The sequence below is a fragment of the Tamandua tetradactyla genome, chromosome 2 (assembly GCF_023851605.1).
Source record: "Tamandua tetradactyla isolate mTamTet1 chromosome 2, mTamTet1.pri, whole genome shotgun sequence".
NCBI classification, from domain to species: Eukaryota; Metazoa; Chordata; class Mammalia; order Pilosa; family Myrmecophagidae; genus Tamandua; species Tamandua tetradactyla.
The window spans coordinates 53,282,134-53,306,249 of record NC_135328.1 but is presented as its reverse complement, the minus strand read 5'-3'; the positions used below and the strand labels follow the sequence as shown (position 1 = coordinate 53,306,249).

The 24,116-nt window shown below is 55.1% G+C and overlaps 1 protein-coding gene across 1 annotated transcript in view; it reads right to left on the bottom strand.

Annotated features, from left to right (window-relative positions):
* HMCN2 (hemicentin 2) overlaps positions 1 to 24,116 on the bottom strand; it is a 149,043-nt gene that overhangs the window by 29,939 nt on the left and 94,988 nt on the right. The window contains exons 46-69 of the mRNA XM_077128152.1: positions 23,774 to 23,941; positions 22,511 to 22,624; positions 21,967 to 22,053; positions 21,104 to 21,295; positions 20,182 to 20,355; positions 19,956 to 20,069; positions 19,259 to 19,401; positions 17,735 to 17,885; positions 15,937 to 16,155; positions 14,078 to 14,191; positions 13,481 to 13,668; positions 12,629 to 12,725; positions 11,572 to 11,733; positions 11,290 to 11,403; positions 10,118 to 10,320; positions 9,344 to 9,425; positions 7,685 to 7,816; positions 5,404 to 5,547; positions 5,154 to 5,313; positions 4,945 to 5,069; positions 4,391 to 4,574; positions 2,194 to 2,291; positions 1,247 to 1,510; positions 425 to 615 (exon numbers count right to left, since the gene is read on the bottom strand). Of these exons, the coding sequence (XP_076984267.1) occupies positions 425 to 615; positions 1,247 to 1,510; positions 2,194 to 2,291; positions 4,391 to 4,574; positions 4,945 to 5,069; positions 5,154 to 5,313; positions 5,404 to 5,547; positions 7,685 to 7,816; positions 9,344 to 9,425; positions 10,118 to 10,320; positions 11,290 to 11,403; positions 11,572 to 11,733; positions 12,629 to 12,725; positions 13,481 to 13,668; positions 14,078 to 14,191; positions 15,937 to 16,155; positions 17,735 to 17,885; positions 19,259 to 19,401; positions 19,956 to 20,069; positions 20,182 to 20,355; positions 21,104 to 21,295; positions 21,967 to 22,053; positions 22,511 to 22,624; positions 23,774 to 23,941 (3,620 nt within the window). The remainder of the gene's footprint in view (positions 1 to 424; positions 616 to 1,246; positions 1,511 to 2,193; positions 2,292 to 4,390; positions 4,575 to 4,944; positions 5,070 to 5,153; positions 5,314 to 5,403; positions 5,548 to 7,684; positions 7,817 to 9,343; positions 9,426 to 10,117; positions 10,321 to 11,289; positions 11,404 to 11,571; positions 11,734 to 12,628; positions 12,726 to 13,480; positions 13,669 to 14,077; positions 14,192 to 15,936; positions 16,156 to 17,734; positions 17,886 to 19,258; positions 19,402 to 19,955; positions 20,070 to 20,181; positions 20,356 to 21,103; positions 21,296 to 21,966; positions 22,054 to 22,510; positions 22,625 to 23,773; positions 23,942 to 24,116) is intronic.

Below are 24,116 nucleotides of genomic sequence, written 5' to 3'. Positions count from 1 at the left end.
CCCAGCCTGGCCACCTCCAGATCTCATTTTTTCCTACATACAGCTGCTGACTCTGCCATTTACTGCCTCCCCAACCAACCCACTCCCCTCTCTGGAATGTTTCTTCCCTCTCAGCCTTGCTTCAAGGCTAGCACAAGGACTGTTTCTTCCAAGAAGTTCCCCTGATTGCACCAGCCTTCCTCTGCCCCAGGAACTCCCCAAAGAAGGAGTTATCTGGTTTCTGTGCCAGCCGTGGCTCTGACCTGGCTGGGAGCTCCCGAGGGCAGGGCCTATGGGGTATCTTCACACCCTCATGCACTGCAGAGGGCTTGGCACAAAGGAGGAGCTTGGTCAAACCTTGCCAACTGCATACAGGTCTGGGGAAGCTGCGATCCCGCCTTTTCCCTTCCCCCAGCCCCACCCCACAGGGTGCAGGGACCAGCACCTGAACACCCTCGACCCGGAGCACCCTCCCGGCCCTGCTGCTGTTCTCCGGCCTGCTCAGGGCCTGTCCGTCTTTATGCCAGGTGATGTTGGGTGGGGGCGTGCCCTGGGCATCACAGAGGAGCTCCAAGGGGGCACCTGCAATCAGCGACAGCTCTGCAGGCTGGCCTGAGCCCGCGATGTAGGGCGGATCTGCAAGACAATCCCCCTGGGTCAGTGGTTGGGCCATGCCTGGAGCGCTGGGGGCTGGCCTCATCTCCCTGCTGCCGCCAGGCCCCCAACCAGGAGCTGACAGCAGGCAGAGCTGCAAACAGGCAGTGAGGAGGTGCAGGGGAGAGGCTGAAACATCAGAAACCGTGGGCCCATCTTCCTGGAGCAGCATGACGCTTGATGGGGAGTAACAATTACTTGGTGCTTTAAAATGAACAAGGACCGGTATGGCAGGGAAGGCACAATTTACACAAATTTTTCCAATATAATGCAACACTGGCAAATTTTGTGCTTGAGGCTTAGGGCTCTGCCCCCATATATCCATGGCTCTTGTTCTTGCTTTTGCCATCAAGGTCTGGTGGACAAGACTGAGGGGCAGATTCAAACATCCTAGAGAATCAAACATCCTGGCCACACACACACACGCACATACACTTGTGCACACACGCGCACGCATGCACACACACCCACACCCTGCAGGCCCATTCCCTAAGGCCCCCTTGCAGGCAGCAGCTCCCAGCCTCCGGGGCTCGCCTCCCTCCCAGCCTTCCCCACCTCACCCACCTTCTCCTCCCTGGCCCAGAGAAGCTGGCGCCGAGCGCACTCGACCCACCCATCACTATCAGCTGGAAATGCCTCCTTGCTTCCCCAGCCTCGCTCACGGCCACGCACGAGTAGGTCCCCGCGTCGCCTGGCTCCACTCTCTCCAGCCGCAGGCTGGCCTCCTGCTCAAGGCTCTGGGACAAGGGCTCCCCGTCCTTCATCCACAACACGAGGGGCAGAGGGCTGCCCCGGGCCTCACAGGGAAGGGCCACTGCGGAGCCACGGATCACCGCCACCTCATTCTGGAACTCCACTGGATACAGGACAGGGGGCGCTGTGGAGGGCAAAGAGGTGGGCAGGAGTCATTTTATTCCACACCAGGTGGCCCCTCTGGACCTTTGCACAGGTTGTGGACCAGAATACCCTTCTCCTGGACAATTCCTTCTTATCTTCAGTGCTCGGCTTAGACCTCACCTCTTCCAGGAAGCCTTCCCTGAACCCTCACCTGGAAATGTAACAGTCTTTTTTTCTTTGTATGCTGTATGGTGAAGGTCACATTTCATTCTTTTTCCATGTGAGTATCCCCTTACTGAAACACCATTTGTTGAATTTTTGTTTGGTTTGGTTTTTTCATTTGTTTGTCTGTTTGGGAAGTGCATGGGCTGGGACTCAAACCCAGGTCTCCCACATGGCAGGCAAGAATTCTACCACTCAACTACCCTTGCACCCTAATGAAACAGCTTTTTACAGAGGTTTCCCCTCACTGGCCTCTGGGTGGCAGGGTCACCTCTACTCACGACTGCATCCTGGTGTCTGGCAAGTCCTGGCACATCATAGTGTCCAGATGACCAAGTGCATCGAAGACTGAGTCACTACGTTTGCCCTGACTTGACCTCCCCCAGGGGCTAAGACCTCTGCCCAGATAGGTAGAGGGGGCGACAGTCTTGATTCTTACCTGCCAAGGCCAAAGGACCTGCTTACCCTCACCGCCCCCACCCCCCAACCCCCGCTCCGTACCGTGCACCTGTAAGGTGAAGTTCCTGTCGGCCACGCCAGCAGGGCTCGCGGCCACGCAGGTGAAGATGCCCGCATCTGCCAACTGCACCTGGGAAATCCTGAACACCATGAGGGAGAGAGAGAGAGAGAGAGAGAGAGAGAGAGAGAGAGAGAGAGAGAGAGAGATTGAAAGAGAGAGAGAGGCAGGCTCAGGATACTCCCTGGTCCTTCTCACCCAAAGCCCCATCTGCTTAGGCCCTTTTCCTGTATCCTGGTGTTCCCAAGATAAAGCCCCAGACTCCCTCTCCCCTCCCCTGGGCCCGGCCCCTGCTGCCGTGGCTGACCCGTCTTGCTCCACAGCCAGACTTTCTGCTTCCCAAGTTCTGGAAGCTCCCCCAGTCCCCCAGGAGGACAGACCGCCTACCCCATCCTTCTTTGCCTTCACGTCCCCACAAGTGTCATCTCCACTCACCGTTTCCACTTTCCACCATTCTGTTTTCTCTTGAACACCCTCCAATCAGCCTTTAGCCCCAACTACTCCTAAAATGTTCTTGTCAGGGTTCCCAGTAACCATTGCATTGCCAAAGCCAGTGGCCAGCTCCCGGGCTCTCCCTCCCTGAAACGCTGGCTGCTATGGCCTCCAAAACGGCACCTCTCCCGATCTCTACAACTTCCCTGGCTGCTTCCTCTCAGCCCCCTTCCTTGGACCTCCTCGCCCACAGCCCCATCCTGACACTGGCAGGGTGGGGTGGGGGGTGTAGACCACACTTGCCCTGGAAGGTTTCAGCCCATCCTGGCTTCCCCCTACTTGATGGCAGACCCCAAACGTCTATCTTCCTGAACTCCAGAGTGGACGAGTAAACTGCCTGCATTGTCCCTGGATGTCTGAGAGCCTCTCAAATCAACATGCCCAAAGAGAACTCCAGGACCTCTCCCCTCAACCTGCGCCCCCCTCCCACGGGTCCCAGCTCCGAAAATCAGGGCTCCAACCTTCCTGTTACCCAGGAGAAAAATGTTGGTGTATCCTTGACTTTTCTCTTTCTCTCCTATCCTCACACATCCTGGCAGCTCTACTTGCCCTGGTCCAGGCCACCTAGAGCACACCTGGAGCATACCTGGAGCACACCTGGAGCATACCTGGAGCACACCTGGAGTGTTGCAACCACCACCCCCGAACTGCCTTCCCCACTTTTGCTGCCATTGCTCCCACATTTGGTGCCATATAACAACCAGAGAATTCTTTAAAAACAAGCCAAAATGATGGATTATGGTTAATAGTAAAATTACAAAAATGTTCCTTTATGAATTGCAACAAATGTACCACACCAGTGCAAGTTGTTAATAACAGGGTGGTATACGGAAGCTCTGTATTTTATGCATGATTTTTACGTAAACCTACAATTTTTCAAATTAAGAAAAACAAGCCTAAGCTAGAATAGTATGACACTCCTTTGCTGAAATCCTCCCACAGTTTTCCTTAATAAAAGTCCAAAAATCTTTCCAAGGGCTCCAGAGGTCCTCTATCACCTCCCCTCCCCCACTCCTACCCCCACCTCTGGGCCCTTGGACTCGCTGCTTCTTCTGGCTGCACGCCCTGCCCCCATGGAATCTGCCTGACCCTCCCTCTCACCATCCGCAGATTTTTGCTCAAATGTCCCCTTGTCTGGGAGCCTATACCTGACCACCCTCAAATAGCATTGTCCACTGCCACCTGCCACCCCTCTTTGCCCTGCTTTAATCTTCTTCAGAGGAATGCATCACTCCTGACCTTTCATTTTTACATCTATTTTCCAGCCCCCTACGGCTACAGGGGGCAGGAACTTCACCCCGCTCACTGTCCTAGTCCCTGTGCCTGGAATTGTGCCTGGAACAATTAGGTTGAGCACATGAAGTCTTGCTAAGGCATCTTCTTCCAGGAAGCCTTTCCGGATTTCCTCCACCTCAGGCCAGGCTGAGCTGGGTGCAATCACCTGTCATTACCTAGCTCTGTGTCCGCCTCCCCGTCACTCTGTGAGAGTGCCTGAGGGCAGAGGCCCCTTTCATCTCCAGGGCCCCAACGAGTTCCCTTTGGAAGTGTGGTTCCCTCACTGTCCCCATATCACACAGCTCTATAAGTTTATGTTATTTTTATTCTAAAAACCACTCAGATGTCTGCCTGAAGAGTGTGTCTGAGGCCTGCTATCTGCTGGCCAGCTGTGGTGGGGAGCCGCTCCCCTACCTGAGGGTGCGCCCAGAGCTGTGCAGGTGAGTGCGCTGGGACAGTGGGAGGGGCAGGCCGTCCTTGAGCCAGCTCACATGGATGGGCGGAGAGCCCCTGATGGGGCATGCCATGGTCACCAGCTCCCCAGGAGAGCTCACCAGGGTCCGCATTCCATCTGCTCCCTGCTCAATGGAGGGAGGAACTGGGGGTGGGCAGAGAGAAGACAAAAGGGACAGTGAGATGCTTGGTGGAGAGGTGGCTCCTCCCAGGGACGTTCCTGGACTCCTGCCACAAGCACCCCTCATATCTGGGGCTTCTTAGTGCCACTTCCACCCCGTGTGAGGGATGAGGCCCACTGGGGGGAGGGCAGGTAGTCCTCCAACTCATTGTCTAGTTTATGGATGAGGGATGAGGCCCAGAGAGGCTGCACCAGTAGCCTGTGTTACACAGCATGGTAGAACTGAGACTTGAACCCAGGTCTCCGGCAACCTAGCCCCCTAATGTGGCCCCCACACCAGCCCGGCCAGGCTCTGGAGTCCAGGTGGATAGGGCTGCCCCCTCGGCTCCCTCACCCAGCACGTTCACGGTGTGCAGCCTGGCGTCCTCCCCTGCAGGGTTGTGTGCCACGCAGGTGTAGGCACCTGAGTCCGAGGCCCTCAGGCCCTTCAGCACCAGGGAGCTGCCGTCCAGGTAGAACCTGCCGCAGGGAGTGAGAGCGAGGGCAGGTGTGTGAGCCGCTACCGGCCCTGCCGCCTGGGGTGGGGCCCGGGCTCGGCCTTACCGGAGGTGGGGGCCCAGGCTCTGGCTCAGCGGGCCACCGTCCTTCAGCCAGGCCACGTCTGGCGGCGGCTGCCCGTCGGCCTCGCAGTCCAGTCGCACCTCCTGCCCTTCCAGGACGCTGTGCTCCTGTGCGGTGCCTGCGCTCCGGATCCGGGGGGCCACTGCGGCAGGGACTGCGGGTGAGGCCCGGGGCAGGGGCAGGGGCTGGCATGGGGGCAGGGCCCAGGAGGGGGCTCAGGGTGCCGACGTACCCAGCACGGTCACCACGAAGTCCTTGCGGGCCTCGGCCTCGGCATTCTTGGCCACACACGTGTAGGTGCCTTCCTGGGCCGGCTGCAGGCGACTCAGCTGGAGGCGGCCCCCGCGGGAGACCACGCCCTGCGCCACATTGCTCTCTGCGGACAGACGGGCATGCCAGGATTCACCCGCACAGGACCCGGCGACCGGGGTGCCACCACATGAAGTCACGTGCCTTCCTGAAAGGGCTTCCATCCCCCATCCCCTCAAAGTGGGAAAGACTCCCGGGAAGCCCCGAATCACCCACCCCCTCTTGTGCTCTCAGGGAAACTGAGGCCTATGGGGGCCAGGACCTTCTTCCCACATCCAGCACAACCTCTGCTGCCTTTGGTTGCTCTAGTCCTCCTCCCAGTCCTGTCCTATTTCCCGCCACTGGGGACATTTCTTCCAAAGGGGACCCCTTTCCTTTAGTGTCCAAGGACCTAAAGAATTGCTGCTCTTTCTGTCGACTCTCAGGCCCGGCCACCCCCAGTTTCACCCCGGCCCCTGCCCCGCCCCCTCTGTTAAGCCTACTAGTGAAGGTGGCCGGCCACCCACTGATCTAGCCTCGGTCACGGTCAGGCCTCCCCTTGGGCCTGGCACAGGCTGCGTCCCACCCTCAGCCCCCTTTATCCTCTCCAGCCCCGCCTTTCTCCTAAAGCCTTCTCTATCTGATCTCCCCTCCTCTACATCCTCATTTATCCAGCCAGCTTTCCAATACATACTGATGGAGTACCTACTAGGTGTCCAAACTTGAGCTTGGAAATCAAAGATGAATGCCCTAAAAAAGCTCAGAATGAATCAGAAAAGACAGACAGTGAAAGAATCACAACCCAGGGGGACAAGCCCCTGTGAATTCCCTAATCCAGGGTATCAGGGCATGGGGACAATCAGGGAGGGCTTCTGGAGGAGGTGAGTCTCAGCTGAGACTGGAAAGTGAGAAGGAGTTAGCCAAGTGAAAATGGAGGTGGTCAGGGGAGTCTAGGATGGGTATTCCAGGCAGGGAACAGCATGTGCAAGGGTCTGGAGGCAAGAGAACACTGGACACCCAGCAATCCACACCTAGGTATACGCCCAAGAGAAATGAAAACATACATCCACACAAAAAGTTGCGCACGAATGTTCACAGCAGTATTATTCACAACCGCCCCAAAGTGGAAATACTCCCAACGCTAATCCAAATGTCAACTGACAACTGGATAAACAAAACGTGGTATACCCCTACAATGGAATATCATTTAGTCACGAATGCGAATGAAGTACTGATTCCTGCTACAACATGGATAAACTTGGAGAACATTCTGCTAGGTGAAAGAAGCCAAAAAGAAGCAAAGGTCACATCTTGTCTGATTCCATTTACATGTCATGTCCAAAATAGGTAAATCTACAGTTAGAGAACTTAGATTTGTGGATTCTAAGGGCTGGGGGTGTCGAGAGGAAGTGTGGAGTGACCACAGGGTTTCGCTTTAGGGCAATAATAAGTTCTGAGTTTGATTGTGGTGATGGTTGCACAATTGTGAATAGACTAAATACACTTTGGATTGTACAGGACGTGAATTCTATCTCGCATGAGGCTGTTATACAAGAGTATGCCTGGAACTGGGAGCATCAGGGGCTGGCTGGCGCTGGGGCTCAGGTAGGGAGGGCTAGCCTGCTCCCCGGCCACACGGGGCCTCCTGGGCTGTGCTGAGGAGCCCCAACTTTATTCTGAGGGTGCTACGAGACACGAAAGGATTTTCAACAGGCAAATGACCCACTCAGAGCTGCACTGGAAAAGACCTCCTCAGGACCGTGCGGAGCGTGGCTTGGAGGACCCACCCTGAGTGGCGAGGACAGGGGTGAGGGGCCCTGGATAGGGGTGACCAGTGGTGGGACCTGGACAGAGTTGAGTCACTGGAGGAGGAGCAGTTTGGGGGGCCAGTGAAGCCAGTGTTTCCCCACGGCCCTCCGTGCTGCCCTGCACAATGTAGATCATGGATTCTGTCCCCTGGGGGTACTGACCGAGGGCACAGACTTGGGGGAGCCTCAGGCCACCACAGGATCCGCTCCTGGGTGGATGTTTGGATTTCAAGGGCCAATAATGACAAAGAACTAAAAACAAAGTAGGGAGGGTGGGACCAACACTGCACCACTAGTCTTTTATTTTGCCAGGTAAGAACACTCAACACCAACAACTTTTCTTCTGCATACACTGTCATTTTATTAAATAAAGGAATATTTAGTGTTAAAGAGATAAGAAGGATGTGATGTACTTACCAACGGGCATTCTGTCCTTTAGCCAAGAGACCATGGGTGGAGGGACTCCAGTCACATCACAGTTCAGGACCAGGGGGCTCCCAGCCACCTGGCTCACTGTCTCTCTCTTGGGGTTCTCAAACTTTGGAGGCACTGCAGGAAAGAAGCAAGATTTCTAGAATCCTGGAAATCTTCCCCTTCTCCCCACACCATTTCCTTCCCTTCAGGTGGATAGGGGATGCCTGAGAAGCCCTTTCTCATAGTTAAGAGTTCACAATTTTTGCTTTGCCTTTGATGGAGACAACAGCTGGCTGTTAAGAAACAATTACAAAGCAGCACCCAAGAAGCTTCCATTTAGACCAAGGATGCTGAGCACATGGCTCATGTACCTGCAGTCCTCATCCTATGCCAGGGCAGACATCACTAATCAATCCCTACACTCTCTCTGGCTCAACACCCCACCCAACCACAGCCAGTGGAAGAGCCAGCTGGGCTCAAGAGAAAACGCCTTTGCCCTCTGAGACCAGCCATTCCCCACCTCCCACCATTTATCAAGGTAGCCATCAGGAGAAGACCTTTAGACAGCAAACCTCCTATCCATCCTGTTCCACAATTCATCTGGCTCAGGTGTGGATCCACCCACCACTCTCGTCTAGCTGAGAGGCTACTGGCTTTGCTATCTGTGGCAAACAGCTGGTCCCAGCCTCACCCCCCAGCCTGTTTTTCCCTTCTCCCATAGCAGAGTTTTAGCTGAGCTACATGGTTGCTCACGTAGAGGACACTTCCCAGTCTTCCTTGCAGCCTGCTGTGACAGCTGACCACATTCTTGCCAAAAGAATGTGAGCAGAAGGAATGGATTACAACTTCTGCATCGCTTGATTAAAAATAAAATGCTTGCCCCCGACTGGTGCTCTTTTCTGCTTTCTTGGGGCTGGGACAGGCTGCAACGTGTCCCAGCTTCAACCACATAGACACAGAACACACCCTAGAGGATGGGGGAAGATGGAAAGAACCTGGATTCCTAGGTTGCCTCATTTACCTCTGGGCTTTTAGATGAGGAAGGTAAACTCATTTAGTCCACTACATTTTTAGGATCTCTTTGTTATATGACTTAGTCTGAACCCTAAGTGTTACAGCATCTGACCCCAAGCAAGTCTGGCTAGGCTTCTATCCCTTGCTTCCCTAGACAGCTCAAACAGGCTCCCCCCAGCCTGAATCACACATCTACTCAAATGCCATCCATCTTGGTCCTTGGGCTGAGGGGCTGGGCTCCCTCAATCCTCTAGATGAAGGTGACACGGCCCCTGGCCTCCTGAGTGTCTGATCTCTGGGGACTCCCTCACCCTGTGTCTAGCACTTTACAGAGACTGCTCGAATGGCAGTCCCACCTGATCGAGCACTTCCTAGGTGACAGCAGGCAGGGACTGTTTTTAGCTCCCTTTAACTGAAGAGAATATGAGGCTCAGAGGGGCAAAGTGACACACCAGGCCCCACAAAGAAGGCAGTAGCAGACACTTGGATCTTGGTCCTTTAAATTCTAGGTTTTATGTCTTTAACCAGTGGGCAATACCACCTCTTTGCAGTTCTTGTCTTTCTCATCCTTGGTAGCCCCCGAGTGCCCCCAAGGGTGCCATGACAACACCGGCAAGGCTGGGCTTCTTGCGCCAAATGCTGTCTTACCCTGGACGGTGAGGACGAAGGTTCGCATGGCTTCTCCAGCTGCGGTGCTGACTTTGCAGGTGTACAAACCTTTATCTGACACCTGAGACAGAGAGCATAGAGTGGGGGTGTGCATAGGTCCGGGGAGAGGGGTTCCAAGGTCTGCCCGGAAGCATCCAGGCCCTAGAAGCTTGAGGAGAGCAGGGACTTCCCAAATATGCTGGTCCTGCCTAGGAAGCCAAAGGGAGATGGGACCTTCTGGTCTTTCCCAAGGGCCTGGGGGAGCAGAGGGGTGAATCAGAGGTGGCTGCGTAGGCTCCAACCCCTGTCCTCTCCCGGGCATGCACATCAGCCAAGCTCGGAAGGGAAACCCCCTCACTGTGGGGGTGGAATTGGGTCAGGAAAAAGAGGCCTAGAAAGGATTCTCAGAGGACCAAAAATTATTCACCCAAGAAACACTCGGGAGTATCTAATCCAAACGGGGGGAGGGAGGGTTGAACAGACTGCCAGAGACCTGCAGATCCATAAGGATTTAGAAAGGATCTACTGTACGTAAATATATATATATATATATACAGATGGGGAAACAGAAGCAGGGAGCAGGGAAGGGGCCTGTTCAAGGTCACTGTGAGTCAATGCAGAGCCAGGACTCGAACTCACTTCTCCAAAGTCCTGCATTTCCCATGTCTCTGGCCCCAGAGGCTGCTAACCAATTTGGTTGGGGTCCCATGGGCCAAGGGGGCAGCAGCCCCCACACTGTGCCACGAAGCTGCCCCCCCGGCCCTGGCTGCTCACCTGGCTGCTCAGGATCTCCAGCCTCTGCGCCCCCCGCAGGGCCTGGATCCGCTGTGTGAGGACCAGGGGCTGCCCGTCCTTGTACCAGGTCACGGCCGGCTCAGGGAGCGAGTCTGTCTCACAGCTCAGGCTGGCTGTGTCACCGGCCCGGACCAGGACTGTGTCCCGGGGACCGACGGGAGCCTTCCGAAAGGTGGGGGGAACTGAGGGCGGGAGACAAGCAGAGTGAGGTGTGGTGAGAAGCACAAGGGAGCAGCCTTCAGAGGCAGAGGACCCGGCCCCCAGAGGGGAGCACAAACCCTAGATAGTGGGGGGAAGAGAGCCCTGGTCAGCCTTGCCAAAGGCCTGCGGGGTGACCTGGGAAAAATCTTTTGCCCTTTCTGGGCCTCAGGCTCCTAGATGAGCGAGATACCCTGGCAGCCCTCCTGGGCTCCCTTCCACAGGAGGCAGGTCCCAGCTGGGTTAGAGCCCTCCATGGAGAGCCCCCAAACAGCCCTGTCCTTCTAGCAAACCAGCTCCTTCCATGCATGGAAAATACCAATGAAGCTCCCCACTCCCAGCTCCAAGCCCCCAGGACGTGACACTGCCTGGCACACATAAGGTGAACATGCACCGATAAATGAAGCAACCCCAGGGTTAGAAAGCAATTTTCAATGAGGCCCTGGGTCAGCTTTTCTGAAGAGTATTCTGAAGACCATGAGCTCTGCAACAGATTCTGGGCTGAGTTCCAGGATTAATCAGACTTGGGGAAGGCCCCTTCCTAGACCAAACTCTGGGGGGTTCATCACACGGCTCCCCTCCTCAACCTCACCATCGTCAGAGCTCACTGTGCACCAGGCACTGGGCTAAACATTGCGTATGCCATCATTTAATCTACGTACCAACCATCGCCTTACAACAAGAAATCCGAGCCTCAGAGGAGGGGAAGTGACTTGCCTCAGGTCACAGAGCAAGTAAGGGTACAGCTGAATTTCAAACCCAAGTGTGTCTGCTCTAGAACCCCATACAAGACCAGGCACCTGGATACCGGCCCTGCAAGAGGGATGGGCCTCCTGCCTCAGCCCCAGCTGGTGCCAGCTGCCCCTCTCCTGGCTGTGCTGCCTAAGGCACATGGGGCTGAAGGCTGATTGAGGGAGTGGGGACAGGGCAGGAAGGGGATAAACAGGACGTACCCAGCACACTAAGCTGCACCAGCTTCTGGTCTCGGCCAGCAGCATTGAGGGCTTCACACATGTAAGTCCCGGAGTCCGAGGGCTGGGCTCGTGCCAGCTGCAGTGTATGGGTGCCTGTGGGGGGAGCGCAGCCCCTCGAAATGTAAACTGGTCCCAGCCCCCAGGCCCACTCCCGTAATCCTAACGCTTTCCCAGACTCACAGCCCTGTCCTAAGTTTGGGGAAAGCGACTCTGGTTCTTCACACAGCCTCTGAGCGGGACCCAAAGCCTCAGTTTACCTACCAGGCAGGAGGAAGACCTCTTCGCCCAGGGAGAGGGGCTGGCTGTCCTTGTACCACGTGACCTCAGGGCTTGGGTGAGCGTGGACGTCACAGGGGAAGGAGACGCTGCTATTGAGGATGGTGGTGACCTGCTCTGAGGCCAGACCTGTGATTCTTGGTGGGACTGTCCCCAGGGCCACCAGGATAAAGAAAGACACATGAGAATGCACACTGGCAGCAAGCAGAGAGCCACAAAGCCAAACACTGAGAGACTTTACTGAGCTCCTGGATGCGTCGCTTTGGCCCATCTTCAAACAACCCTGGGCAAAAGCCTCTATCTATTATAACTATCTTACAGATGAGAACACTGAAGCTCAGAGATCAGAGAGGGAGAGTCACTTCTCCAACGCCACACAGATAGTCAGTGGCAGAGCCAAAATGAGACTTTGGGTTTGTGCCCAAGACCTTGAGTCCTCAACACTGCCACCCCTCCCTCCCCGAGGCCACAGCTATCACCATATCTGGAGGCAGAGCGCACAGCCACTGACATGCAGTGTGTCACAAGAGTGCAGAGGTTTCGGGCATAGGCTCTCCAGCTGTGTGATCTCTCTGCATCTCATCCCGCAGATGTAAAATTGAGCTAACTTCAAAGCTCTGCTGGAAGGAGTCAGCACAGGGAAAATATTTAGCCTCATGCAGGGTACACAGTAAGTGCTCACTAGTGGGGCTATAAAGTCTTGGAAGAACCACTGCCTGACTGACTCCAAAATTGCTTACAGTCGTATCTGGTTGCCCCAGTAGCAATCGGAGGCCACAAATACTCTCTCTCACAGGATATGGCTGGAGGCCGGGATCCCTGAACTCTGACTGCAGGTCCCAGAGTCCAGGATACTGGAAGTATCCCAACCCCTGGGGCTGGGACGGGATGCCGTGTCTGCACCTCTCTGCCCCCAGCCTGGCCCTGCTAGCCCACAATGCTGGTCAGTGGCAGAGCCAGACCAGAGGCACAGCAGGCAGACAGCGCCAGCCCCTTTCTTGGTTGGGGAACTCACAGGGGCTGCCTGCTCGGCCCAGCTCACCTTGGACCCTGAGGGTAAAGAGTTTCTCTGCAGAGCCTGCCTGGTTCTCGGCCACACACATGTAACTAGCAGCGTCAGCCACTTCTGCAGTAGAAACCTGTAGGGTGGGTGGTGCAGGGACAGGGTGCTGGGGAGATGCCACAGGCGGGACGGCTCTGGGCAGAGCCAGAGGCTTCTCCAGGCTACCGATGCCTTCCATCCCCACGGAACCACCGTGAGAATCCCACCGCCCATGGCCAGGCATGGCAGGCAGCCAGCAGCTCCTACAGACCAGGAGGAGGCCCCAAAATCTACACGGAGCAGGACTTGGGAGGCACCATTGATGGACATGACGCATACACATCTGTGTAGGGCTTTGTGTGACATTTGGGGGTGGGAGGGTATGTGTGAGGTTGGATGCTGGGTGCATCCCTATAGCAAACTAGAAGTGGATTAAATTAGGCCCATCAAGGGCTGCTGTTGGCTGGGTTGGGTTACAAGGGTTCCATGCAGCTCTGTGCTCTGCACCCTGGGTGGCCGAGGGTGTCAGGTGCAGCCTGGGGCCCTAAGCTCTGTGTCAGGTGGCATTCTCACAGGAGGTCGCCCTGTGCCACGTTGGGCCCTTGGTGTAGCATGAATGTGTGTCTCTTTCCAGGTGTCACCTGAACTTCTAGGTGTTATATGCCAGCCCAGTGAACCTCCTCACATATAGTTAAATAATGATTTGCTGAGCTGGATTAAATCCCAGGTGCTCCAACATTTCAGGCAAGAAGCCTCATTTGGCACAGAAAATTCAGCCTCTTGGTTCCCAGACAAGCATTACTGAAGTTGCAGCAGCTGCTGCTACTGTAGCATGCAGGGAGCTGCCCTGACCTGCAAGACTTGCCCATCTTCCAGGACCTGCAGCCGTGGGCTCGGGGAGAAAGGCAGCCCGTTCTGCAGCCACGAGATGGTGGGCATGGGGTTGCCCAAGGCCGGGCACTGCAGGCTGACGGTGCTGCTGGCGTTGACGGTTACCTCCTCCACCAGCTCCTCCGTTTCACCCAGGATCACAGGTGGAGCTGGGGATGGCAAAGAGGAGGGTGAGGGGTCAGGAGCCCTCCATGGGGAATGGTCTCTGGGGTGGGAGATAGGGCATGAAGGCTAGGTCATTAGTGGTCCTTGGTGTCAGACTCTGGTTGTGGGGCCTCATACCCCACTCACCAAGCCCCCAAACCCCTCGTGTGATTAAAGAATCTGAGGCACAGAGAGGGTTGGTGATTTGACCAAGGTCACACAGCTAGGATGCTGCTAACTTGAAATTTGAACCCAGTTCTGCTTGGTTTCAGAGCCCAAGCTCATCACCCCTATATTATCGGCCTTGTCATCAAGACCACAAACGCACTCTACCTCAATTTCCTACCAGGAAAGAGAGGTCTACAGTCCTGAGACCCAGGCCTTACCCTCACCCCCGGGCCTGCAACCACTCACTCAGCACCAGCAGCTCGTAGTGCAGCCAGTCCTCGCCCACCTCGTTGGAGGCCTTGCACGAATACCTCCCGGCATCCTCCGCCCTTGCCAGGGGGATCTGAAGGACCCGACCTCCTGCAGGGACCGGGAATAGAGGACTGAGCTCAGGGGCAAGAGATTCACCCAGGAGCAAGGCAACCACTCTTCCCTCTGGAGGTGACCCAGGACATGTCACTCTCCCCCCCCCCCACCTGCCTCACCTGTGAAAAGGAAAGCACAAGCCCTCCCTGTCCATGTCACAGGTCAAGGTGAGGATCAACTAAGAGCCCAACAACAGCTTCTTATGTGCCAGGCCCTGAGCTAAGCATTTTCCTGGATTTCTTGGAGACCCCTGGACTCTGAGGTTGTGCTGCAATCATCCCCATGTTTCTGATGGGACAACTGAGGCTGACTGAGAGTACCCAGCAAGGAAGCAGCAGGCAAGCGCTAGGCTGAGCCCCTGAGGAGGGAGAAGGCATTAGGAAGGGCAGAGAATGGGCAAGTGTCCGGGCAGATGCTATAGTCGAGGCTCTCCTGAAGGAGACAAAGGGGTCAGCGCCTGGTCTGGGGGAGGAGGTCTGGGGGAGGCATCCCCGGGACTCTCTTCAGTCGAGGGCCAAGAAGGTCTGGGCGCAGTCAGGAGCTGGAGTGAGTCTGCAGTGGTAGCCCAGGTTACCAGGATTCTGGGTTAGGGAGTCTCTATCCTGCATTATGGTGGGCTTGTGACCAGGGTTACAGGCAGGGTCATAAGATAATGGCCAGGATTGGGGAGGCTGTGGCCGAGGTTGGGGGTCAATTATGGGTAGGGTCAAATCAGGGTCAGCATTAGGGTCAGCCTATGACCTAAATCACTGTGTGCCTAGGATTAGGGAGTTAGTGTCCAGGGTCAGAGGTCAATGGTGGGGTTGAAGATCAACGGCTAGGGCCAAGGGTGAGGGTGGGGGTCAGCGGCTGTGCTCAGGGCTTGCCTGACAGCTGGGATTAATGTACTGCTCAGGGTCAGCGTGTGAGTGAGCTCACTGCGTACCCAGGATTTGGAAAGAGTTCAGGTCAGAGGTCACCGGCCAGGTACAGGGATCAGTCCGGGGGTCACTAGAGAAACGAGCAGCCTGCAGTGAGCCTAGCCTACCCCCACCTTCTTTGGTGCTTGCCAAAGTACAAACCCTGCTCTGACCACGCTCGTCCGTGCAACCACCCTTAACTCTGCTGTCGGCCCGAAGCTGGCAGGACACAGCGTGAATCCCAAAGGGAGATCATCCAGTCTCCCCTCATCAGACTTAATATCTCCCAAAGAAGGCTGGGGCAAGCAGGGCAGGGAGGCTGGGCACTGCTGTGTCCCAGCCCCTGAAGCCTTTTAATTCTAAAAACATCTATTAAAAAACTATTTCAAAATTAAGTTTATTTCAAAATAATCTTAAATTAAAGACATTTTTAAAAATCTACAGCCAGTGAGAGCTTCTTCAATGTTTTGGGTCATGAGACTTTTTAAGGATTTTAATAAAGGGAACAACTCTCTCTCCAGAGAGAGATGCCAAGGTTTACCCATCTTTTCAGGCTGTTACAGATTCTGAAGCCCAGGGATGAGTGTGCTCCAGGGTGAGAACCTCTGTTCCAAAAACAAGAGGCAGAAGGGGTCCCAGTTTTTGCCTCTAGATAGACAAAGGACAGCTGATACCCAGAGAGGTCACAAGTCGTGCCTGAGGTTGCACAGCAAGCAGCCCCCAGGAGGAAGAGAGCTCCCAGGATTTGTGGAAAGCAGGTTGAGGGGCCTGCACTGGCATGGGTCCAATCCAGGTTCTAGCTTGCAAATGCCCCGACTTCTCCATAAGGACCCAGCCTACCTTGCAGCACAGACACCCCATCTGTGGTTGGTAGCGGCTGATCCTCCCTGTACCAGGTGAGCTCCGGAGGTGGGACAGCGTTGGTGTCGCAGTACAGGTAGGCGGGGTTGTTCTCTATGACCTCCCGGTACTCTGTCACCCTGCCCTGGGCCTCCTCCTCCGAGGATGGGACCTCAAAGTCTGCACTGGCATCGCCCGCCTTCTGGAACGTGGGGGGCACTGGATGGGAGCCAGAGCGGGGGTGACAAAGTCGTTAGGAAATAGGGCTGAGTGATGGGGCATGTCTGCTCAGAGACGCCCACCCCAGCCTCCCCAGGCGCAGAACCATTTGAGTCATTCCCTTAGGTCGAGGCATTTTAAAAATTCACTCCTTCAACTGGTCTTTATTGAGCAACCACTATGTGCTGGGTTGTAGGAGAAGGTTCCTGTTCTCTGACACTCATACGTAAAGGACTCTGAAAGACTCCTCATTATGCAGAAATAATTTTTAGGGGAGGAAGTCAGAAACCAAACTTTCACCAGAGTTTATCAGAGCACAGAGGCACGAAGTCATTGGCTTTTAGAATAGGAAGGGGCCCCCAGGCCACTTGATTTGACAACCCAAATCTTACAAAGGGTGAAACTAAGACCTAGAGGGGACAGTGACTTCTCAAGTTCATGCAGCCAGTTAATGACAGAGCCAGGGCTAGAAGTGCAAAGGGTCTCCAATTCCCCTTCCGGGGTACCGACCTGGAGTGAGATGCACCAGGCAGCACTGAGAACAGGGACACGCAGCCTGCAACAGGTAATCTACCTGCCAGGCCCCTCCAGAAGCACCACACAGGAAGGTCGGGCCTTGAACGCACAGCTGTGCCGCTGGGCTGGGCTGGGCTGCACCGGCCTCCCTGGCTCCCTCTTGCCTCCCCACCTGCCTGTCTTCCTGCATGGCTTCGCCTTCTCTCCTCCCCTCTCCCCCCTTCCTTCCTTCTTTTCTCTGTCTCTGTGTCTGTCTCTCTGTCTTTCTTTCTCTCCTTTTTTAAAGAAAGAAATTGCAAAACGTACACAAAAGCAGAGAGACTAACATAAATGAGCCCCCACGTTCCATGACCAGCTCTGACAACTGTAATTCATGGTCCCTCATCTCCCTCTCACCCTGCGTTATTCCGAAGCAAATCCTCACATCTCCTAATCAAGTGGCAGACGTCTGGCAGCAGGTTTAAGAGCATGGTTTTAGGATTAACCGGGCCCGGTTCAAATGCAGGCTCTGCCATTTAATTCTGTGATTTGATGGAAAGCCACCTCATCTCTTGGCGCCCCCTGCCCTCACGGTATCGGGGGTCTGGGTGGTTGAGAGTCAGTGGGAAATGCCTGCGCAAGGCACACGGGCACCACTGACGCAGCCCGAGCTTGGCCGGTGCCAGCTGCCCTCAGGCTACGAAGGTTCTCATGCTAAATGCAGATCTCCTCTCGGAGGCCCCAAGGGGAAAGGACTGATCTGTGCTTCAGTTCAGCGAAGCAGGGGAGCTGTCAGGACACCCTCAAGAGGGCTCCTGAAATACACCAACCTTTCAAAGGAGGCCCTTCTGAAGCAATGCCTAAGCGAAGGAAATGGCTCTAATGGTAGAATCCAGAGGTAGCAGGAGATGGAAGCAGGATGTACCCGCGAGGCTGCCTGGTGGAGCGGGCCAGGCGAAGGGTGCCGAGAGCCTGACCCCAGCTGGCCACTGGCCAGCACCCCTCAGTCCACCCTCTAGGGGCTGGTGACCCTCCCCATCCCAGCCACAGTGGCCAACACCCCCCCGGCCCGGTCAACACACACCCTGGATGAGCACGTGGAAGTCCTGGTCATCCTCGCCAGCCACGTTGGTGGCCACACACAGGTAGCGCCCTGAATCTGACATCTGCGTGGGCTGGATCTGCAGCAGCTGCCCGTCACCCAGGAGGCGGAGCCGCTGGTTGGGTGCCACGGGCTGGGAGGGTGCACAGAAAGGAGAGCCGTGATCAGAAATGAGGGGGCAGGAAAGGACAGGCTAAGCCTACTTAAAATTAGGCCTAAGAGTCACCCCCAGAGGACCTCTTTTGTTGCTCAGTGAATGAAAAAGTATTTGCAAAGTCCCTTTGGAGGAATGGTGAGAAAGGGGGAAAATTCAACTTCCCCAAGTGGAGAATTCTTGATATTCTCACAAGCAGTGGGGACAACCAAAGCAATAGGCTGAGTCCCCAATCTTGGGGTTTGTTCATATGAAACTTAATCTCGCAAAGGACAGGTTAAGCCTATTTAAAATTAGGCATAAGAGCCATCCCCAAGAGAACCTCTTTTGTTGCTCAGATGTGGCCTCTCTCTCCAGCCAACACAACAAGCAAACTCATCACCCTCCCCATCTATATGGGACATGACTCCCAGGGGTGTGGACCTTCCTGGCAACGAGGGACAGAAATCCTGGGATGAGCTGAGACTCAGCTTCAAAGGATTGAGAAAACCTTCTCAACCGATAGGGGGAAGAGTGAAATGAGACAAAACAAAGGATCAATGTCTGAGAGATTCCAGACAGAGTCGAGAGGTTATCCTGAAGGTTGTTCTTATGCATTAAATAGATATCACCTTATTAGTCAAGATGTAGCGGAGAGGCTAGAGGGAACTGCCTGAAAATGTGGAGCTGTGTTCCAGTAGCCATGTTTCTTGAAGATGATTATTTAATGATATAGCTTTCACAATGTGGCTGTGTGATTGTGAAAACCTTGTGTCTGATGCTCCTTTTATCTCGGATATGGACAGATGAGTAAAAAATATGGATAAAAAATAAATAATAGGGAGAACAAAGGTTAGAATAAATTGAGTAGATTGAAATACTAGTGGTCGATGAGAGGGAGGGATAAGGGGTTTGATATGTATGAGTTTTTTTCTTTTTTATTTCTTTTGCTGGAGTGATGTAAATGTTCAAAAAAATGATCATAGTGATGAATACACAACTATGTGATGATATTGTAAGCCACTGATTGTACACCATGTATGGACTGCTTGTATGTCAAAAATGTGTGTATGTTCGTTAAAGTTTGACAATAAAAATATTTAAAACAAGAAAAGAAATGAGGGGGTAGAAAGCATTATGATAAGTGTATCTTACTGGTTATATGTTTTCTTTTAATAAACGTTAAATAACACAACATGAAGTGATGGGCATACCCTGACAACAACTTTGTAAAACCAAGCCTAAATGAAATGGGTGAAACAGTCAGAGTTCGGTGCTTATGGGACTTGTTCCCTCTAAAGGCAGCTGGATTTCTCACTACGAAAATAAAGGGTGAGGCAGGGCCCAGGCCACCCAGGGTGAGGGGCACTCACCTGCCCGTCCTTGTACCAGCTGATAGCGGGCGGGGGCACGGCCCACCACTCGCACTCCAGGGTCAAGGTGCTGTTGACTTTTGTCTTGACTTCCTTCACGCCCAGCTCCCCGGAGGCGTCGTCTTTGGAGATGGAAGGGGGGACTAAAAGCCACAAGGGAGTCTGAGTGCAGGCCTGGGGTAGGGGCTGCTGAGACCCTGCACTCACCAAGGGGTTTCCAGACGGGGTCCCTGGAGCAGTCCCAGAACGAGGGGCTGGCTTGGGGGAGTGGGGGAACAGGGACCTGGAAACACACCTGCTCCTGGAGTCCCTTGTTTTGGAGAGAGCAAGTGTCTGTGATGATTACGGGACAGGGCGGGTCTGAGGCAGGGGGGTGCCTGGGGTGGCCTCGGGAAGCCCTTCTTGGGGATCCTAAGATCTCGAGTCGTGGAGTCTACAGTTGCACTCCACAGGAAGGAGCGAGACGAAAACTAAACTCCTATGGGGCTGGGAGACGACGTGGCCCGAGTCCTAACTCACTTTCCTCGCAGGGTCCTCATCGCTAACACAGGAGCCCCCCAGGCCCGCCCCCGCCACCTCACGAGCATCAGAGGAGACAAAGCCACATGGAGGTGGTCTAGGGTGTCGGGTGCAGCCCAGGTGCCAGGACCCCGCCTCCCACAAAGTGGCGCCGGCAGGGTGGGGTGGCAGGACTCACTGAGAACTTCCACGTGGTAGTTCCTGATGGCCTCGCCCAGCTCGTTGGTGACCACACAGGTGTACTGGCCTGCGTCTTCCTTCTGGGCGTTCAGGATCTGCAGCCCGTGGGTGCCTGCTCGGGGACAGCATAGGCCTGAGGCCCAGGCTCACGGGACCCCTTCCTCTGATCCCGCCTGATGGCGGGGCAGCCCGTGCCCTCACTCCCCCACTCCAGAGGGCATCACCTGGGAGCAGCTGGACATTCCTGGAGGCCTCGAATGGGGCCCCATCCTTCATCCAGGCGATGGTGGGGGGCGGGAAGGCCAGCGTCTCACAAATCAGAGAAATGGGGTTGTTGAGGGTCACGGTCACCTCCTCGTCTGCACCGTCCTCGGTCACTCCCAGGATGGTGGGAGCCACTGTGGGGGGTGGGAGGGCACCCATGAACGGGGATCCCCAGACCTGGGCCCAGGAACTGGGAAAGCCCCAGACCCTGAGGCTTAGCCTTGCTGCTACTAGTACCTGCGTCATGCAGATGAGGAGACGGGCCCAAAGGAGCCTGTCCGTGGGACACACAGACCTGAGCCCAGGCTCTCCACCACTGAGCAACACCAGGGAAAGCTGGATAGTTCTTGCCTCAGTTTCCCCAAAAGCCTCCGAACATCTAGATCATCCCTGGATTTAACTAGAGCCTTCTCAGTTCTGTTGATGTTTCCAGTCTGTCCCATCCCCTGCACGAGGGTGCCACTGTTTCCTTTCCTGCTGGGTGGAGAAGCTTTGCCTTCATCCACCCTAAAATTTCCCCTTTCAGCCCCTGCAGGGGACTCTCCCTTTTCCCATGAGTATTCTCAGAAATAGGTTTTACTAAACCAGTCTGTGCCCCTCTTTTTCTCCAGCCTGACAAGACAGCATTGTCCTCAGGAGATGGATGGCCTTTGGGGCAAAGCCACCACCCGTGGCCTGGCATGAGTCTCTTCACCACTGTAGGCCTCAGAAGCCTCATCTGTGACATGGGGACAAGCCCATCTCCCATCTCCTAGGGGCACATGCCTGGCCCCTGACAAATGAGTAAAGGAGGGCTTTGTGGGAAGACGCTGGGATGAGCTGATCCCCTTGGTTCTTCCCCCTACCAGCACCCAGGGTGGCCAGTAGGCACCTGGCACTTACCCAGAACACTAAGCTGTACGTGCTTGGTCCTCTCCCCCACAGCATTAACTGCCATGCAGGAGTAGTGGCCGGCACTGGACAGGTTGGCCCTGAGAACTCGCAGGAGGGTTCCATCTGGGGAGACGTGGTGGGCATCTCCACCAGCCAGGGGCCGGCCGTCTTTGAACCACATGACCTTGGGCTGTGGGTGGCCTGTCCACAGAGGAGAGGGGGCAGGTGAGGCAGTTTAGCAGGCATTGCCCGGGTAGGCCCAGGGCTTGGAGGCTGCTCCAGGATGAGGCAGGGAACTTGGAATCTCCATCCAGGTCCAGAGGCCCGGGCAGTGGGGCAAGGCAAGCACCCACTAGGCCTGCCAGGGCCCCTTTCCTTTGTGCTTTGGTTGCTTTTTCCTCACAGAGGAGTGGGAAGAGATAGGTTGGAATAGACAGGCAAGACATCCATCCATCCATCCATCCATCCATCCATCCATTAATGGGGAATCATAGCAACTAGGCAGTCCCCAGTCCTCAAGGATTTCAGAGTCGGGTTGGGGTATACAGATGTCACAAGATGGTGAAGGTCCAGTGTGGTCAGTGCTGGGGGCTGTGTGAGGCCACAGGAGGCAGCCCCCAAGTCCTGCGGGGTCAGCCAAGGCCTCCCTGGGGAGGGTCCTGGAAGCTGATATCTGTGGTCAGGTGGGAAGAGTGTTTGGAGGCGAGGAGATGGCAAGTGCAAAGATGAACAGGGATGCAGGGCTGAGCCTAAGAGAACCTCACTGGGAAGCAATGGGACCGGGGGAGACAGGCCAGGCCCAGGGCTGCCCTCCTCTCCAAGGCTGCCTGCCCAGCCCTTCCCCTTCCCCGCCATGTGGGTGTGGCCCCTACCTGTGGCGTTGCACGTCAGGTTGGCTGTCTGCCCCTCAGGGACCTTCATCACCTCCTCCAGGTCGTCGTTCTCAATACTGGGAGGAACTGAGAGAAGCAGGGAGACAGAGAGCTATTGATCAGGGTTGGCCCGCTCAGAGTGAACAACCATGGAGCAGGAGGTCTAGGGCCCACACCTCCTCTTTTCAGCTTTCTGTGCCTCAGTTTCCCCACCCCCTCATGCCTGCTTCCATGGGTACGGTGAGAAAGAACCAACGCCTCCTGGGGAAAGCTCTGGGCACAGGAAGGCGTTTTTGGTGGAGTTGAAAATATTTGCTCCCTTCCACTTTGGGTTAATCTCTGCTGTTTCTGGAAAATTCCATGGCAACCTCAGAACAGAGGTTTCTGATAAGGCAAAGATAACAAGGCTTGGCTTCTCCCTCTTTCCTTATGCTGGCTCTCCCGTGACAGCATGAGCTGTTAGCTTTGGGTCCTGCCCTGCAAAGTCCCAGAGCCAGAGGAGAAGGATTTGTGAGACACCCCCGAGAACGAGGCTGCAACATACCCAGTACTTCCACGCTGAAGTTCCTTCGCACCTCCCCTGCCTCATTGCTTGCCAGGCATGAGTAGAGGCCTCTGTCTTGCTCCTGCACCTGAGTCATCCTCAGCATCCAGCCACCTAGAGAGGGAAAGGAGCGGGGTCCAGGCACAGCTGTGAACAGGCTTCTGTCCCAGGCTGAGCCAGGCCTCCTACCAGGAAGGGGAAAGCACCAGGAGTTGTAATTCAATGCATATGTTTGCCTCCTTCAGTGTTCTCTTCCTCAGTTGGGGAAACTGAGGCCCAGGGAGAACAGATAGATGGAGCCACCTGGACATCATACAGCAACAAGACAAAATTGAGGACCCTGTTCTAGCAAGAAGGGGCTGTCACTCTGGCTCTAGAGATTGGGGCTAAGAGGACAGCAATGGGATTTGTCATCCTGGCCCATCAGACTCCTGTCCTACTCTAATGGACCCAGTAAAAGGGTTCTTCTCTTAGGGACACCTCAGAGGTGAGCCTGCTCCTCTCAGAGGAACCCAGGGGTCTCCTAAGATCAGCCTGAGGAGAGCAGATTTGCAGGATACATGTTATCACTGCCATTCCTATAGCTAGACATGCTATCACTGCCATTCCTATACCTAGAACAGACATCACTATTTGATCGCTGCACTCCTCTCTGCTGGGCCCAGATACAGACTCTGAATTTCTATCTGTACAATGTATCTGAAGTGGTGCACTAGGAGACACTTATCTGCTATTCCAGCAGAGGCTGGGTGGAATAATTGGGTCACTGAATCCAAGCTTCAGCTGGGAATCACAAGTCCTGGGCCTTGAAGTCCTGTGAGATTTGGATGGGGCACTGACTCTCGGGCCTCAGTTTCCCCATTTGTATACCAGGCAGAATTATCACAAACCAACTTTGTAAGGAGGATGAATATTCAGGGGAGAGGTGCTTAGATCAGCATTTCCAAGAGTTTGTTGCTTTTCTGTGGAATGATGCCACATGAATTTTTGCTGCAGAACTTACCAGAACCTTTGCAGTGCAAATGTTCACTGTGGATCTCCTCGAGGGGAGCAGAGTAGGAAGCCTTCCCCAACTTATTAAAATCCAAATGCTTTTTTTTTCCCTCCGGAAGCACCTCACCTACCAGTGTTTTGGGGCACACTCTTTGGAGAATGACAGTTACAATGGTTATCCCAATCAGGCTGGGCAGCTCAAGGTCAACGGTCATGGGCATGTGATGGGCAGACCTGATTCTCAGGACACTTCCCTGGCTGCCACCTTACCTGCCAAAAGGTAGGAGTGCTCCCCGGGGCCGATGGGCTCCTCCCCTCGGAACCAGCGGACCACTGGGGGAGGGAGGCCTGTGGCCTCACAGAGCAGCGTGAAGGGGCTGTGCACCACAGTGGTCACGTTGGTCAGTGGGTCCACGTCTGCCGGGAACTCTGGGGGCACTAGACACAGAGAAGACGCTGAGCTCAGGACGCAGACTAGGGGCTGTGCACACCTTACCCAGTCTCCCCCCCACAAGAGTCTACCTGTCCCGGCCCCACATTGGGAGGGTCTGAGAAACAGAGGTGACAGCTCAGATGGGCTCCCACTGAAGCTGTGGCACCTGGAAGGGAGTGA